Genomic DNA, 16,747 nt, shown 5'->3' with positions numbered 1-16,747 from the left:
CGCAGCACTGGATCATTATCGGTGTCTTACTTTGAAATGTTACTTTTGGATTAGATGGTGATAGAGTTTCGTTCGGTCTGATAAAGCAAGCTGCCTGCAATGTCGACCATGACGGTCATATAAAACCGCTTTCTCGAGATTCAGTGCACTTCTCGTCTGATGGCCGCGCTCGATTCCCTATGGTCGATACCCAACGTTTGGTGTTGTAGTATACGATTTCTTTCAAATACACCAAAGCTTATGAACGGCTAGAATAAATTTGTATAGACAGTGCTTAAGCAAATACAACACTGTAACCGACCCGTGTTTCCTTTAGGCGGAGTAGATAGCAATATGAAAAATAAAGTGATCCTGGACTGTCGTTTTAAAGAGGGAGCCCTCAATCCTTGGTCCTGGCATCAGTGGTTGATGAAACTGACTGCTTATGTGATCACACGGGAAAGAAATCAGTCCCGGTGGAGAGGGAGGGTTTTTTGTGCAACGGTTTACCTTATTTGATTTTATTAATTTTTGACTGTGATATTTCAAATAAAGAGTTCGACTCCACACCGTCTGACTGCTTTATACATTACCGACAAGTCCTTATCTCCTCTCCAACTTGTGTATACACCACTGTAATTGCTTCGAAAACATTACCAACTTGGTAATCCGCTGTCCGTATCAGCGGATTAATTTATTAAGTCAACACCACAGCTGTCACACACGCGTGTGGGACGGCTGTGGTGTTGACAGTGGTGTATACACAAGTTGGAGAGGAGATAAGGACTTGTCGGTAATATATAAAGAAGTCAGACGGTGTGGAGTCGAAATCTTTCTTAGAAATACCACACTCAAAATTAATAAAATTACTTGTAGTAATAAAGAAAGCAGTCAGACGGTTCGGAGTTGAACTCTTTAATTGAAATATCACAGTAAAAAATTATTAAAATCAAATAAGGTAAACCGTTGCACGAAAAACCCTCCCTCCCCACCCCAGGGGACTTATTCCTTTCCCCTGTGTTGTGTTTGTGCACTTAGTCAACTTGCTCAAAGGCACAGCCTATAAAAACCCGCCATTTTTAAACTACATACCGCTAACCACTAGTATTGTGTTACAGTAGCTCTTCTGAAGTCTGACAAAGCAAACTTTGTCCTACTTGTATGCTTATACCGTATCGAACATTAGGTGGGCTCTATCGGCCAATAAGTGCAATTCTCCATGATAGCGCCACCATTAGAGTGAGCCATGCATTAGAATCATTGCAGCACGTAAGATCACTAGTTCAACACTGACGAAACATAGAGGACTCTCAAACATTTTTTATACAATATCTTTCTAATCGACCTCTTCTTTGGGCTCATATTGAAGCTCGTGTAGTAGGCTAACTAAAGTGTTTACCTGCGTATTTTTGTGAAAATCGAAAATTTAATTTTCCCCATAGAGTCAACACCAGAATGGCGGCCATTTTGGATTTCGGGTGTAAATATCAGGTAAATATCAGGTAATATGTTTTAGTACCAAATTTTGCATTTTTTTTTCATTTTTGATTCAAAAGGGTCTGGTTTAATGTTTCCAAGGGGAAAGTCATAGCAAACGTTTAGGCCTATGTCTTTTAATTTCGACACGCTTACTAACTTGAGATGGCACGAGCCTCGATATTGAAAGACTCAGTTCAAACATTTCATTGTAAACCTTTAAATCTTTCCTTTTCGAAATCAAAAATTAAAAATCGGGGGTCACCCCGCAAAATTTGGTACCGAGAGAAACAAATTCCCAAGTATGTACAGACACCTGAAATACCATAATGGTACCATTTCACTTACTCTATGAGCTACAAATTGAGCCTGAACAAGTGCTAGACCAAAAAAGTATTTTAAGAGGTTTAGAGTCCGAATTCGAATATCTGTCTCCGAGGTGCACACTACTTTTTAAAAATTGTGCTTTACAAAAACAAACTTGTGCTTGTTAGTGGTTTATTGGTTAAAATACTGAGAACTTACGTAACTATTCGACGTGTTTCGCAGCATATTATGGACTCGTTCGCTCCTGTACGGTATCCCGCACAACACACAACTTGACGGTATAAACCCAGTCCAAGTGGTCACCACGCAAGTATGAAATGTAGACTTGGCCGCGGTTGTCTCTACGGTGGGTGCACTTTTGGTCGTTTGGTTATCCGCGCCGGAACTACTTTCGCTGTGCTCTTCTGTCGTGCTGCTTTCTTGGTAAACTGTAGCTGGAGAGACAAGTTTAGTTACGGTTACAGGCTCTGTTGTCTTTGAAGTCGGAAATCGTGTTGCACTGTCAGTTAACGTTATTAAATTTACAGTTGGTACGATGGTGGACGATTTTGTCGTATATTTGGTGCTGCCAGCCGCCTCCGTAGTCACTCGCCTCATCGTTGTCAGTTTTGCTGTAGGGGCCATTGTGGGTGATCGGCTTCCATCTTCGTCACTGCTGTTGTTCTCTTCATCACTATTGCTGTTAGAACCGCCATCACCACCATCGGCATTATCATCACCGTCATTGGAGTTATCACCATCATTGGAGTTATCACCATCATTGGAATTATCACCATCATTGGAATTATCACCATCATTACCATCATCGGAATTATCGTTAGAATTATCCTCATTGGAGTTATCGTCATCGTCGTTGGAATTACTACCGTCCTCATCACTGGAGTCATCACCACCAGAACTTCGACTACCAAGTCGAGAATGGGGATTTTCAAGGAATTCCAGTATTGTTCCTGAAATTTGTATAAACGTAGCAAATACATGTAGCCTAAGTCAGAAGACCATGGTACTGGCAGACATCCAACGTAACATTAGCCGATTTGACAGCATGCGACGAAGGTACCAGTCATTTTCATATTGGTAATGTTCACACCGACACCAGACAATGTTACACGAAAAATTGAACTCTTTCAAAAGATGCAAGGCGTACGACACCAGAATGAGTTAACATGCATGCAGTGCAGCTACTATCAACTTAGACATTCATATCCAATGTTACCGTGCATAAAAAGATACAAAATGAACGATGCATAATAGCATGCAGTCTTAATTTCGCCAAAACGTTCGTCCATGTAATACCACAAACCCTCAACAGGGAGAATAATACAATGTATGTATGTATGTATGTATGTATGTATGTATGTATGTATGTATGTATGTATGTATGTATGTATGTATGCATGCACGCATGCATGTATGTGTGCATGGATGAATTATTTATTCTATATGTCTCTACGTATGCATGTTTGTTTGTTTGGATGGATGGACGGATGGATGGATGGATGGATGGGCTGGTGGGTATGTGGGTGGGTGGATGGATGAATGAAAATCTGACAAACACATGAGTATAATACTTAAGTATCATTTCTCATGTCGTCTATTTTTCTTTAAAGTGTGCCAGATAATAGAGTGACAGTGCATAAAAGCACCTCGAGCTCCAAGCCGAGTTTTATAAAAGGTACCACGAAATACTCAATGTCCATGTTAAGTCAGCTGATCAAACAGTATAAACAAATAAATTCTAGACAAAACAAAACTGACCAGACTCCATTTCCTCTCTTTTTAATTATTCTGAATGGCTAAAGAAGATTTAGCATGAATAAATTACAGATGATGATCAGTTGATCATTACTGTCCACGATCACTGACCGTTGTTTAGAAAAATCTACAAGCCAGCTTGAAGCCGACATACCCAATCAGCCGTAAACTTCGGTTTCATTCAAGGAAAGTAGTCCCGTTGGACATGCATTTCTAGAAAGTTGTCGTGCCAAGGCAAGGTTTGGTCGTCCTTGGACAAGGGAATGCCATTAATTTCGGGCCCTGAATGATTGGTTATAATACTGATAATAATGTATTCAGGTCAGTCAATTTGTCTAAGTTAGAACGCACACCGGGGACAGAGAGTGGGACTCTCAAATTTCTATCATTCTTTCTGATCTATCACTTGTAGGGGTTCATTAAAAGTTCTTGGAGAAAACTTTCAACGGCTTAGCTTTTCGAAAATCCAAAATTTTATTTCTCCCCATACAGTTAACACAGGAATGGCGGCCATTTTGAATTTCACATATCGCAAACTGTTGGGTAATTTGTTTCGCTAGTTCCAAACTTTGCACGGTGACCCCCGATTTTTAATATTGATTTGGTAAGAGAATGGTTGAAAGTTTTAATTTAGGAAAGGTTGAGCAAAAGTTTAAGTCTTTACTAGTAATTTTCGAGGCGCATACTACCTTAACATCAATTTAAACCAATTCCGTGACGTCATCGCAGAATTTAGCTCCTGGTGCCAGGCTAACAAAATTAACCTTTTAGGGAGCCGTCATTACTTAAGGCCTCGGAGTGTCGAAGGAATCAGAGACGGGGTCACTCAAAAATTGAATGCAACAAGGGGTTGCCAAAATGTGGAGAGGAAGAAGGAGCTACTGATTTTTGGGGGAATGTACTGAAAGCATTTAGCTATTTTTTGCTGATTTTTGATACACTCAAAACGTGAAAAAGCAGTGTAAAAAGCACTAAAAATTTGCTAAACATCACAGAAATACATATTTTAATTGAGTTAAGGTCAATAACCATTGACATTTGACTTTGAATTTAACTTTTTTGCGCCGAATACCCTGCACAAGGATGCTGTGTACTCTTATTTCTTTGTGACATGAATACTTTTCAAAAATCGTGGGATTTTCAAAATAATGTGAAAACTGTGAAATTTGTTCATCCAATTGGTCACGAATTCATGTTGTCTAAAACAGTAAAGGACAGTTCACTCTATGAGTAGAAGTCAAATAATATCTAGAAAGACATTCTGAACTTTTGCTTTGTAACTTAAGAATCTAACTGATTGATAATATTACCATACGTTTTGGTTTTTTACCTAAAACGCTAGATTTTCACCAAAAAACGATCATTCCTTTGTCTATCTCAGCAGTGCTATTCCATTCAAATCTAACTTTACACAATATGTCGTCGGCAGTCCCCGATTACTGGAAATCTTAAACTCTCTCCATTAAAATATTCATGGTCAAGAAAGGTATGAAAGCAACATTTAAGTCTTATATATTTTATTCAAATTCATTTTGCTCTTTTTGGTTCTTGTATCTCACGATCCGTTGAGGTAGTAAGTACCTTGAACTTAAACGTGCTACTACTTTGCTCAAGGAACCTTAAAGCATATTCTTTCATGGTAGAAAATGAAAATCAGGAGTCATGGTGAAAAATTTGGATGACAGAAGATTACTAGTACTGAAATTACCAATACTTGCTATTCAAAATGGCCAACATTCTCTGCGTTAGCTCTATGCCAAAATCTGACATTTTCGATTTGCTTTAGGAACCAGATAATGGGACAACAGAAGCTACAGACCCGAAAGAATTGCAAGAATATCTATGCAGTGAATTTCTATGCAGCCATTCACAAAATGCAACCTTTTCGATTTATACGCAGGTATAATAAATGTGTATCTATTAATATGCACCATCCACACAAGACAGAATATCCTATATATTTATGTAGACAGACAGACAGATACATAGGTTGATAGATAGATGTTCGCATGATAGTACGAAACACTGAAATTAACGCTCTTCAGTTCTGCAGAGTTTAAATTAAGTCATGATCACATTTTATTTTAATTAGAGTGTTTAAAAATGAGAAAGTTTGAAAATTGACTCGGTGAATCTGACAATTTGTACAGCAGCGCAAAGTATCTACAGCGAAATCACCTAACTTCTTATCGAATGCGATGCTTACAGAAAAAAATATGACACGCCTTCTTTTACAGACTATGAAACTATAACGGGTCTTCCATTCATTGGTAGGGACTTTCTTCGCCATCGCCCGCGATATCTTTGGTACTTCAGCACTCGAAGGGGGCTTGGTTTAATATCAGGATGTTAATCGACGCATCTTTGTTTTATAAGCTTAACGATTAAACATAACATATCAATCAACTCGACTATGTGTCGTCTTTCTTGCTTTCCTTGTTTAGTAGCTGGGTTGAAGTGTGGGCACATGGACATAGCAAAACAGGCAAAAGCTCTGGTGAAATGGTGGATGGTCGGTTAAATGCAGGGGTTTCGAATGAGGGCTTTGTCATTGTATTTCATGCATGGATTAAGTTACAGGAGAAATGTACACTCTTGTTATTGAAAATATTACATTACTTATACTATACACCAGTTTAAAAAAATACTCACAGCACTTACATGACATTTCACAGTCGTCAAGAATTGCGCTCGAGACAAAAATTCAGTGATCGATAACAACATAGCTACCAGTAAACACAAACTTTAAAGGCGGTGTTTAAAGCCAAATATATCAGCATACTATTAGCCGTATACTTTACCGGGCAGTATATCATATAGGCAGCCTTTAAAAAGAGGGGTGTAGGGTGCCGTTTATTTTCAAACAGGTGTAGGGGGTGCATGCATGGAAAGTAGGTCGGTAGTTTATTTTGCAACCATCCCTTGTTCAGTTAGATCTAGTCCCTAAGCAAGCGTGTTCGATGTTTCTAAAAGTGATACAATAATCATGGAAGGATTACTTTTTAAGCGAAGTTCATATGGGTTCATGCGTAGACCCTAGGGTTTATATACGGTACATCCCATCCAACTGGGTTCTACTTTCAATTCTCTTGGCATAAAAGTAGGTATAGTTTAAGGCTTAGTGAATAAGTGAGCTAAATACTGGAGTTTTACTAAATACATTTTCCGTCAAGACACAGCAGAATCTTTTTTTTGAGGGAGAGAGTCGTCAAAGCGCCCTCTACGTTAAGATACCCTCGTCTATGCTTGATATTGAGATCTGACTGAACAATATGTGTTGTTCATACCTTCTATCTTGCATGCGTAGTTTTTCTCCTCATCGCAATAGTCTACCTTGAATTCCATCTTGTGGTTCGTTTTTACGTACGCACAATCTTGTCCTGAGTCATCGGGCCCAAATATTTGGTTCCATACGATGGAGTCAGCTTGCGTTCCGTCCATCCACACCAACTCGTCCGAATTACCCAACCTGCGTAGTCCAAGCCATATGTCTTTGCCACGCATATTATTTGGAATAGCCTGGTACATCAGTGAAGAAGTAACAATTTAGTATCTTTGATAGTTATCTTAATCCTCCATAAAAGAAACGCAATCGTTAATTATCGGTTAATTCATTAAAATACTCAAAATCTAGATTTTCCTCTCCTGAAATTAAAGAGACGACAGCAGTAACCGTCATGAATGTTTTCATTACTTTTTTTTCTAAAAGCAAATATTTCATTTTGCTCTCCTTCAGGTATGCTTAATTAGCTGTGTTAAGTACAAGTCAGTTGTCAACAGTCATATTGGACACCAACATTGGTACTGGCTGTGTTTAGCTATTCAACACCAGACATTCTGGACTTGATTTTGTGAGTAGAACAAGATATGTGTAGAACAAGATATGTGTATTTTACATTGAGAGCAGCAATACTGCAAAGACAGTCAAAAGTTACAGCAGATGGAGCGTAAAGAAAAGGTTAAATAGGATCGTTATAGATTTTCGCTTTCATGGAAGCACAGAGAAACTTCTGGCCACTTTGCTGAAATCTTAATGAGTGAGAAAATATTTTCACCCAGAGAAGTAAAATATGTATACATAGAATAGAAAGCCGTGACTCACGTCATAAACCAGCTGGGCCTCACTTTGTCCGATTATCTGCAATAGCGTGGCATTCAACCCGAGGCGACGTCTACACTCCGTGTGTGCGACTTCGAACGACACTTTATCTTTTTTGTCGGCGACAAACAGACAGAAACCACCGCTAATTGGCTGCATTTCATTCGGGCAATCTGCCGAACCAGAAAAAAGGGAGACTCGATGCAGAATGACAGCTTTCAGGTGGAAATGAATGCTAACTCACATGTTTTCAGGCGTGGATATTAGGTATCATGAGTATAGTATTGTCACAGTCCCTGCCGTGTACATAATTACATTTGCAAAACACATTGCCCTAAAGATAGTAAGCGCCTCAAAATTGAAAGATTTAAACATTTGCTCAAACTTTTTTCAATGAAACTTTCAACCATTCTCTCTTACCAAATCAATAATAAAAATCAGGGGCAACATTACTGTGTAAAGTTAAGGACTTGAGAATCAAATAACCTAAAACATTCACCGATATTTGAAATTCAAAATAGCCACCATCCCTGTATTAACTCCCTGGGGGAAATAAATCTTAGAGTTTTTGAAAAACTTCGATGTTTAAAACTTGCCTTAAGAGTTACTTACTACTGTGCCATTCCCGCCAATTACATTCCCTACTGTTTGTTCCTTTCCCTATAAAGCCCAGTATATAAACAACTGATTCCTATTCCTAACTACACTCCTAGCTTTCAGAGTTTTCCGCTGAGCGTGAGAATAAAATTTTCCCTCACGCTGTCCATAAACATCGACGTCATGTAACATTTCAGCATTCAATGGTAACTCGTCATCGACGGGTTACCATTGAATCCGATGGAGCGCGCGACGTTCGATAATTTGCCCATCGGCCCACGAAGGCTTGTAAACATTTATAGTGACGTGAAATTATATTCGAGTTCCTCTAAAGACTAGTGGGCTGAAAGATGCGCCAACAACACCTCCATATAATGCAGTAAAGAAAGACTGAACGTTTATACATATGCATACTTCTATGTATGTGTAGAACGTATAGACAATAAAATAATGAATTCAAAGTAAAAAAAATTATGTAAACAACAATACTTACCGGTGCAGAACACAATGACTTGAAAAATAAAAATCTGAAGGAAAAAAAAGGACGATTGTCAAAATGGCTGTTCACAATTTGAAAATAGATAATTCCACTTTCATCACTAATTACGCAACACAGGTAGCAAGCCAGCCGATTTCGAGAAATTCTAACCAGAGAAGATCTTACGCGTAAAAAGAATAATCTCGGTTGTTTTCACGGAAATTATTAGAATCTGCCCTCCCGCGCAATATACGATCTGAAAATTTTCCTCTTCCATCGAACCAAAGGAAACGGATTACTACTGTGCTCTTCCCGCCAAGAACATTTCCCATTGCCTGTTTCTTTCTCTATAAACCCCCTTTTAAACATCCGATTCATATTTCTTCCTACACTCCGAGCTTTTTTTCCAAGTTTTCCGCTGAGCGTGAGAGTAAAAGTATCCCTCACGCTGACCATAAACATCGGTGCATTTTGCCCACCGGCCACCAAAACACCGCACGCAAACACAGTTTTTACTCCAACAGTTTTGCATTCTGTCCACGATGCTAAGAGTAACGTAGCCATTATTGCATGTTGATGACCCAATAATTCCATTTTCTGTCCATGGACGAGGAAAGGCTTCCTCTATAGATGGCGCACTAGTCTCTTTTCAGGATGGACTGAGGCTGAAAACAATCTACGTTAAAAGCTCCATTTGATTACGTAGAAACTTAATCATTGCTTTAAAGTTGCACGACAATAAAATTAACGACCTATATTCGTGTCCAGTCGCCTTACATAAACATATCAACGAGGAAAAAACATTGCTTTTTTGTAAATGTAGCATATAAAAATTTATCATGATCCTCAAAGCAATAAAACAGATTCATATTTGAAAATCACACTTAACCTCCTACACCCGCAAATCGCCGGTTACTGACAGACAATTCACACCCTGATATTAGAATTCAACGCGTGCACTTCATCCCGTTCACGTTCACGTAGATATTTTTGTCCTACGGGAACCCAATTATTTATGCCTGCGTAATGATGGACCAAAGGTTCTGTTTACTATCAATCTATACTTCAAGGTTCCATAAGCATAACGCCCCCTGAGGTTTCAGTAAATTGGACGCAAATGGTCCACGATGTGATCAGATACAATAGCCCTGATTTTAATGTGTCCCGGGGCACGCACGTTACACCCTGTACTTCAGGGCCAACTTATATCGTGTCGGGGAATGTACGTGTGTTGAGAGTTATGGTACTTATCCACTTCAAAACGGAAAAAATGTAATTTTTTACAGAGTACTTGTGCCCGGTAATCATTGACCCGGGAGGAATCAAGAAATCCAACAGAATTCGAAATCTGTCTGTTTACGGCATATGCGTCAAACCTCGGCGCAAAATATTAAATCTAATCAGCCAAGTACACTCAAAATTCCTACAGGTATTGTGATTTACGTCACGTCAGGATCTTCCTATTTTGTCAGGGTCAAGGTGAATGTTTAAATTCCCATAACAGTCAACATTAATGTAATACATCCTTTATCTTGGCAGCGGGGACTGAAAGGCAAATACTCCCCCTAGCGAGTGATTTATTAAATGCAGATGCCAAAACACGGACATATTTGACAGGAGAGAGTTGCTGTTTGATTTACGGCTGGTCCGCCGGTGCTGCCAGACAAGATAAATGGTCACTTTCACCACGCCCGATCAAAACCAGATAAAAAAAAAACGGTAATAATTTCAACGGTTATGCGATTTGACATTTTATCATAAAAGTGTAATGACATCTTGAAGTAAAAAGTTTACAGCGTCTGCCCAAAACGCGTGCATAGACTTTGATATGTAGCGAGGTGCCTTCATTAGGCCAGAGGGAAGAAATATCGTTCCTCGAATTTCTTTTAGCCAAGCCAGGGGGGCAGCGAGCGATTTTTTCTTTTCTTTCCCCTTTCTTTTTTTAGTACGAACAGGCAAAATCTCCTGCTATTGACATTGTTAATAACGACTTGGAGTCTAGATTTTACCAGCTCTCCACAGTAATGGAGGCATTACAGATACAGCCAGTGTTGACAGAACAAATTCTGAGTATTTCCACATCATGCTCACAGAAGAAAAAATACAGTAAAATATTTACAACAAAAATACCCTAAGAATTGCAATACGGGATGGTATCCAAATTGGCAGTAGAAACGGCGATTCCGAGGAACAGTTTAATCATTCTTCCTAGCAAAGAAAAATATTTGGAAAAAAATTGGAATGAATGTGCCGTTTTCCAAGTTGTTTACATGTTTTATGTTTAGTCACTTTAGTCGAGGAATTAGAGTGTCAATGATCGCTGACCTCATAAATTATGTTGCTAGCGTCGTATAGGGGTCGTAACGTTGTCCGGCAGCGAGATAGTACGATGTAAGGGCCTGCTTGTATACGCGTGACGGATCCAGTTAATCATCTGCACGCGCACCGTGCAGCACAGCGGCTTTGGAAAGTCTATGACGCCAAGAAAATGCTTTGGTGATTTGATCACCACTGGATGCGCTGGATCAGCTCCTCTGAGTATGCACGTAGTGCCAAAAGTGACATCTTTCTTTTACTGATGGATCGTGCCTCCCGAAAGAGTTCATGATTTAAGACTGACTTGTGGCGTCATCAGTTGTCTGTCTTACTAGTAGCCGCACTGGTACCGTAAAGACACAACTGTATCTCAAATGTCACTTTCTAATACGTCAGGAGAAAATATGAAACGACGTTAAAGACTCGGGTTTTTTTACAACTGGCTGTCGTAAATGTTGATACTGAAAGCACCGCAGTAGCCATTAGTGCGGTAAAATGCTCTTCTGCTGTCCGAGGAGGAAAAAATATATAATGTTAATTAGAATAAATGTCCATCGCGCTGAGAAATAAACATACGGCAATGAAAGAAATGTTGATATACGGCACTTTAATGAAATGTTTATGTGAGGCAATACGAGAATTTTGTAACGCAGCAGTTTTAAAAACGCCCGCAGCATACTTTTGCGGTCAGAATAGATTATATATGCTATTTTAGGATAACCTAATTATTCCACACCGAACTTCGCGTACATATATATATAATATATATATATATATATATATATATATATATATATATATATATATATATATATATATATATATATATATGTATATATATAATACATACATATATTGGTACATAACATTCCGATTTACTACGAAGAATTCAAATAACTGCCTAGTGTAGATAGATAGATAGATAGATAGATAGATAGATAGATAGATAGATAGATAGATAGATAGATAGATAGATAGATAGATAGATAGATAGAGAGATACATAGATAGAGAGATAGATAAAGAGATAGACAGATAGATAGAGAGAGAAATATTGAATTATCTTCGTCTTTGAGAGCAAAGGTTTGCGGTATTAAATGGAAGCAACTCTCTACATTTAATCAATCGTGTTCGGAAATAAATACTGACTCGTCTGTTCATAGGCTTAAAATCTTCTTCCATCAGTGGAAAGTTGCGGACAAACAATCAATCGAGTAATTTGCAATTGTAGAAATGGAATTGAAAATTGGGTTGACGTTCAGCTTTGTTCTTAAGTCTACGATCGATTCGTATTCTTTCTGAAATCTGATTTTGCCAAGCTTAGTAAACTTAGGCTCCACTCACCGATGAGATGAAATTTAGCTGTTCAGAGAAACAAACACGTGTCTTGTACCGACATAAACAAGTGATTATGTACTGCTGTGGTGAAACGACATGAGATACATCCTTAACGAAAATAATAATGCGATTTGTATAGACTCCGCGGGGGACAATTGTTTCAGTAATTCACAATTCCATCTGGTCTAAATCTTAGATTCTCAATACCAACTTTACCAATTTAGATTTTCTTGGTATTTTTACGTTATTATTACCGAATTTCCAATTAAGCTTACGTTTAATATCAAAATAAAGGAATAACAAGCATGAATTGCTGTCGAAACTTTTATAGATAATCATCCCACTATATGTATCGTCCACAATTTCGTCATTTTGTCCTTGATTTCATAGACATTTGTCAGCGTGTTTCCATTTACCTAAACGTATGAATATTAAATTAAGCGCTAAAGATTCCATAAGCTAGACGATGACGTCATGAATAACGTAAATTTGTGCTCTTTGTATTCTGTGGAAATGGAAATATATAAGAAGTGAAAGTTGTAGTTGGTTAAATACTTAACAGCAGGTTAAAGGTCACTAAAACCCCGTATTGGTCTGTATCCAAGAGAAAACGGTTCTCTCTCCCTATTGGTTTTTAGTCAGAAACAACGGCGTGACTGTGTACAGTTAGACCGGGCGCCATATTTGTTAATATAACTTATGAGCAAAAGCAGAGATCGTGGCCTCGTTTTGATGAAAAATAATTTGTACTTCTTGTATATAAACCTTAAAATTAATAATTTTTACGATATACGTCTATAGCGAAAGATTTGGCACGGATAAATAATGCAGAAATCCATTGGTGAGGGGGAACATTCATTCAGGTAACGACGTGTTTACGGCTTTAGGTGCAGGGGACTAAGTCCATTTCGGAACGAGTAGCATGCTGTATGTATGCACACACTGCTAACGGCCCCTTTCATATTTTACAAAGATGACATAAAATGATCAATCCATGGAAATAAATCGCGACTATCGTGATGTATTTGTCAAATAATAGCCTTTTTTATGAATAGGTCCCGTCTATGAAGAACCTTGTGATCGAAAATTTATGGAGCTTCATCATTTATTGGATTTGAAAACAATACGGTGCAAGCCATGGACCAGGGTACGAAATCTTTAATGCGCAGATTTATTGATGCAGATCGCGACAGGTTTGTCGAGGTCAGTAAAACGAAGTCCTTTCAAGGATTAGCTGGCATCAGCTGGCTTTCAGAACGGTTGTATTTGTCAAATGTCTTGTTAATGCTCCGAGAAGAAGAATTCTGTCATGACAGCCGTTAAGACAAGCACTGGCATACGGTACACACACATGCACTGCAAGGGGTATGCACACAGACACATACACGTGTATATATATATATATATATATATATATATATATATATATATATATATATATATATATATATATATATATTATATATATATAAAATCTGTTTTCGACATGACATCAATCTTATACACACATATGGCCTGATCACCAGCAAACATGTCTAAGCTGCCAACTTTAAGACATAGGGGAAGGCCATTGATAAAAATTAAAAAGGCTGTTTTCAAACGTTAGCATCAAATCATGAAAAAACGGGGTCATGGACAAATTAAGACGTTTCGTAACTATTTTATGAGACACCGTTCAACACTAAGGAGAAATGAACAGACAAAAATGAATAGAAACGTACGATACAATTTCACCCTGAAATCAGACAACGTACCATTTGACCAGGAGGGTGACGCCAGGAGTTAAAGTTTCAAATAGAGCGAACGCATCTTGTTGAAAATATATCACCTTTTTCAGGCTGAGTCTTCAATGCGCTCTCTCAAATTTCACATCCTCGGTCAAAACAAGTGATATCAATTTTCAAATTTGAATGATCTGTCAAGAATGAGAAAGGACGCGTGCCTACGTAGGATACGTATTATTTTACTAGAATTTTTAGAGAAAATACTGTAGAGTGCCCCGTTGCACGCAATCTAAATTTGTTATTGGTCTTATTAAAGGTAAACTCGCAGAAGTCCGATCGCGCTGTAATGTAGAGAAGTAACCACAGCGTGATTGGGATTCTGTTTCAAATGTTCGATGCACACACGAAGACGTCGGATTTGAAACTGTTGTCAGTTCGTCACGTGATAAGTGGTAAAAACCGAGTGAAGTTTGTTTGTTACTCTTACATTGATTTCTGATGTATGTCAACGTAGCAAGCAAACGGGGAAGGAGAGTTGTCCAAATTACCGTTTTAGCGTTCCTCAAATCGATCGTTGTCTAACTTGTACTAAATCGTACTTAGATCAATAAAATGTTAACTCTCCGGTCTTAAGGTACTCAATGATGCAATTCCCGATGACGCTAAGGGGCTCTTTTGTTGAGCGGCCACGTAAAAAGTGACACATTAATTCCGATGTAAGATATTACCTTAGTATCCTAGATTTTACTGTGGTAAGCAATTCACCTCAGCCAAGTAAAGAGACCTTCACCCGTCACTCTAACAATATTCAGCAAGCCGAGGTCTGGGCAAATGTGATTGCCAATTCATTAATATTTTAGTGTTCGCGCCATTCTATGAGCGCTTCAAAATTTCTACTTTCATTCCCGGCTTTACCGATGGAAATGATGAAATTTGCATCAGTGTGTTTCCTTGATGTTGGGTGATTCAAACGAGTGTGGAATACATCCATTAAGCTTTTTTCGGTCTCCTGCGCCGTTCCCCTCCCTCTGTATGTCAGTATGTCTGCATCATTCTCTCACACATTTCCTGTCCCACCAATAAGTGGTATATCAACATGCACTGTTTTACGCTCGGTATATTCATTTGCACGTCAGTTGTACGTGAAAAAAATGAAACAGGAAGAGAAAAAAATTATTTTTCTGACTGAAGTTGAATCAATACTACATGTAGGCACTTCAGTTCCACATAATGTATCATCCGTAACCTTTACCAACTTTCATCTCCGTTGCTGTCCTTATGACGTATAGATTACGCAGTGTTTATTCCCAGTCTGTCTACTCCAAGGCATATTTGTATTGGAATCATAAGAGCAAACATCGAAACATTAGCTCCCCACCTAATAATTCATACAAATGTCGGAAAAATATCATCCACAAGTCGAGCTGATGGAGATCGCCCTGGATACTGGGCAGACAGAGATAAATAATGTTTTCCTGTGTATCAAACGTATTTAAAGCGAAACTGTCCATTGGGAGATTTGCAGGACTTACGAATAAATCTTTACAGTTTGCAACTGTGTACATGTAGGTCGTTCAGACGTCTGGACCAGCTCTATTCCCAACAGTGATCGGTGGAAAAATGAAGTTCAGGGGATTGCTATCGTATTTCCTGTTGTACACGGAAAGACGAGTGTGTCCTCTTTTCGTCATGCCAGTGAGGAAGTAGTCGTTTATCTATCTTTGATTAGACAAATTCTATGACAGCTGATCGTATTGAAAACGACAACTGATTTTAGATCATGAAAATTGAGCTCCTCTTAAAATATCAATATTTACGTGTACGAAAGTGACTTTGGAGATGTGATTTCGTGAATGTCGTTGCGTAGTAAGATTGATTTTATATTCACAATAATTACTCCTTGCAAAACGTGACAAGGCAAACAGGTAAAATATTTTGTTTTTCAGCATAACATTGGATTTATTTTCTTGACAACAACCGCAGTGGCACTGTCAACTAAAAAACAAGACTGTAACAACAAAACCTACTACATTGCAGTTCATGATTGTAAAAGGTGAAAAAAAACATATGGCGAAAGTTTACAATGCCATGAGGTGGACACGTAGAAAGTTCGTCACCTGTGACAAATAAAGGGAAATACACAGTAAACATTCATCGGTCGTAACATTCAACAAAACGTTGATATTCATCACTCGTATCTCATCAAAATTGGAATTACACCGAGTTAGAAGCTATTTATCCTTCCGTAACACTTGATTATTCATTTCCTGCCAATCACAAATTTCAATGTGTTTTCGCATTCAACTTGACAAAGATCATTATCGAGTTTTTATCTCCTTTAGACAAACCAAACCATCACTGATCATGTTGTTTGTCGTGAGAAAGGTGTGTGTATTTTTGTATATGACAGGTCCTTGCCATTTACCTGCCTATACACTTTGCAAGATGTATATCAACGATCTCGATCTCTGGTGCCAGAGATGGGCATGATGTTTATGGTTATATGTTACAAATGATATAGGCCTCCATCTTTTCCCAAAGATCGTCCCCTCTCATAAACTGGCCTGTACGATTATTAAAGAATACAGTATTTAAGCAATAAACCACACCCAGCTACGGGCAGAACACGAGATATAGACCAGTTCACGACACATATTCA

At 38.4% G+C, this 16,747-nt stretch overlaps 1 protein-coding gene across 3 annotated transcripts in view; it reads right to left on the bottom strand.

Annotated features, from left to right (window-relative positions):
- The window catches only part of LOC139120366 (adhesion G protein-coupled receptor L4-like), a 53,756-nt gene that overhangs the window by 21,161 nt on the left and 15,848 nt on the right, over positions 1 to 16,747 (bottom strand). For 2 of the 3 annotated variants that reach the window (XM_070684711.1, XM_070684713.1), the window contains exons 1-2: positions 6,825 to 7,046; positions 1,981 to 2,732 (exon numbers count right to left, since the gene is read on the bottom strand). In XM_070684711.1, coding sequence (XP_070540812.1) covers positions 1,981 to 2,732; positions 6,825 to 7,041 — 969 coding nt within the window. In that variant the 5' untranslated portion in view covers positions 7,042 to 7,046. Of the gene's footprint in view, positions 1 to 1,980; positions 2,733 to 6,824; positions 7,057 to 7,639; positions 7,810 to 8,726; positions 8,761 to 16,747 lie in introns of those variants that run through there. The other variant, XM_070684714.1, reaches the window with a different exon arrangement.

The sequence above is a fragment of the Ptychodera flava genome, chromosome 20 (genome assembly GCF_041260155.1).
Source record: "Ptychodera flava strain L36383 chromosome 20, AS_Pfla_20210202, whole genome shotgun sequence".
Lineage (NCBI taxonomy): Eukaryota > Metazoa > Hemichordata > Enteropneusta > Ptychoderidae > Ptychodera > Ptychodera flava.
Note: the sequence above shows the minus strand (reverse complement) of the source record. Positions and strands in the feature narration are given on the sequence as shown.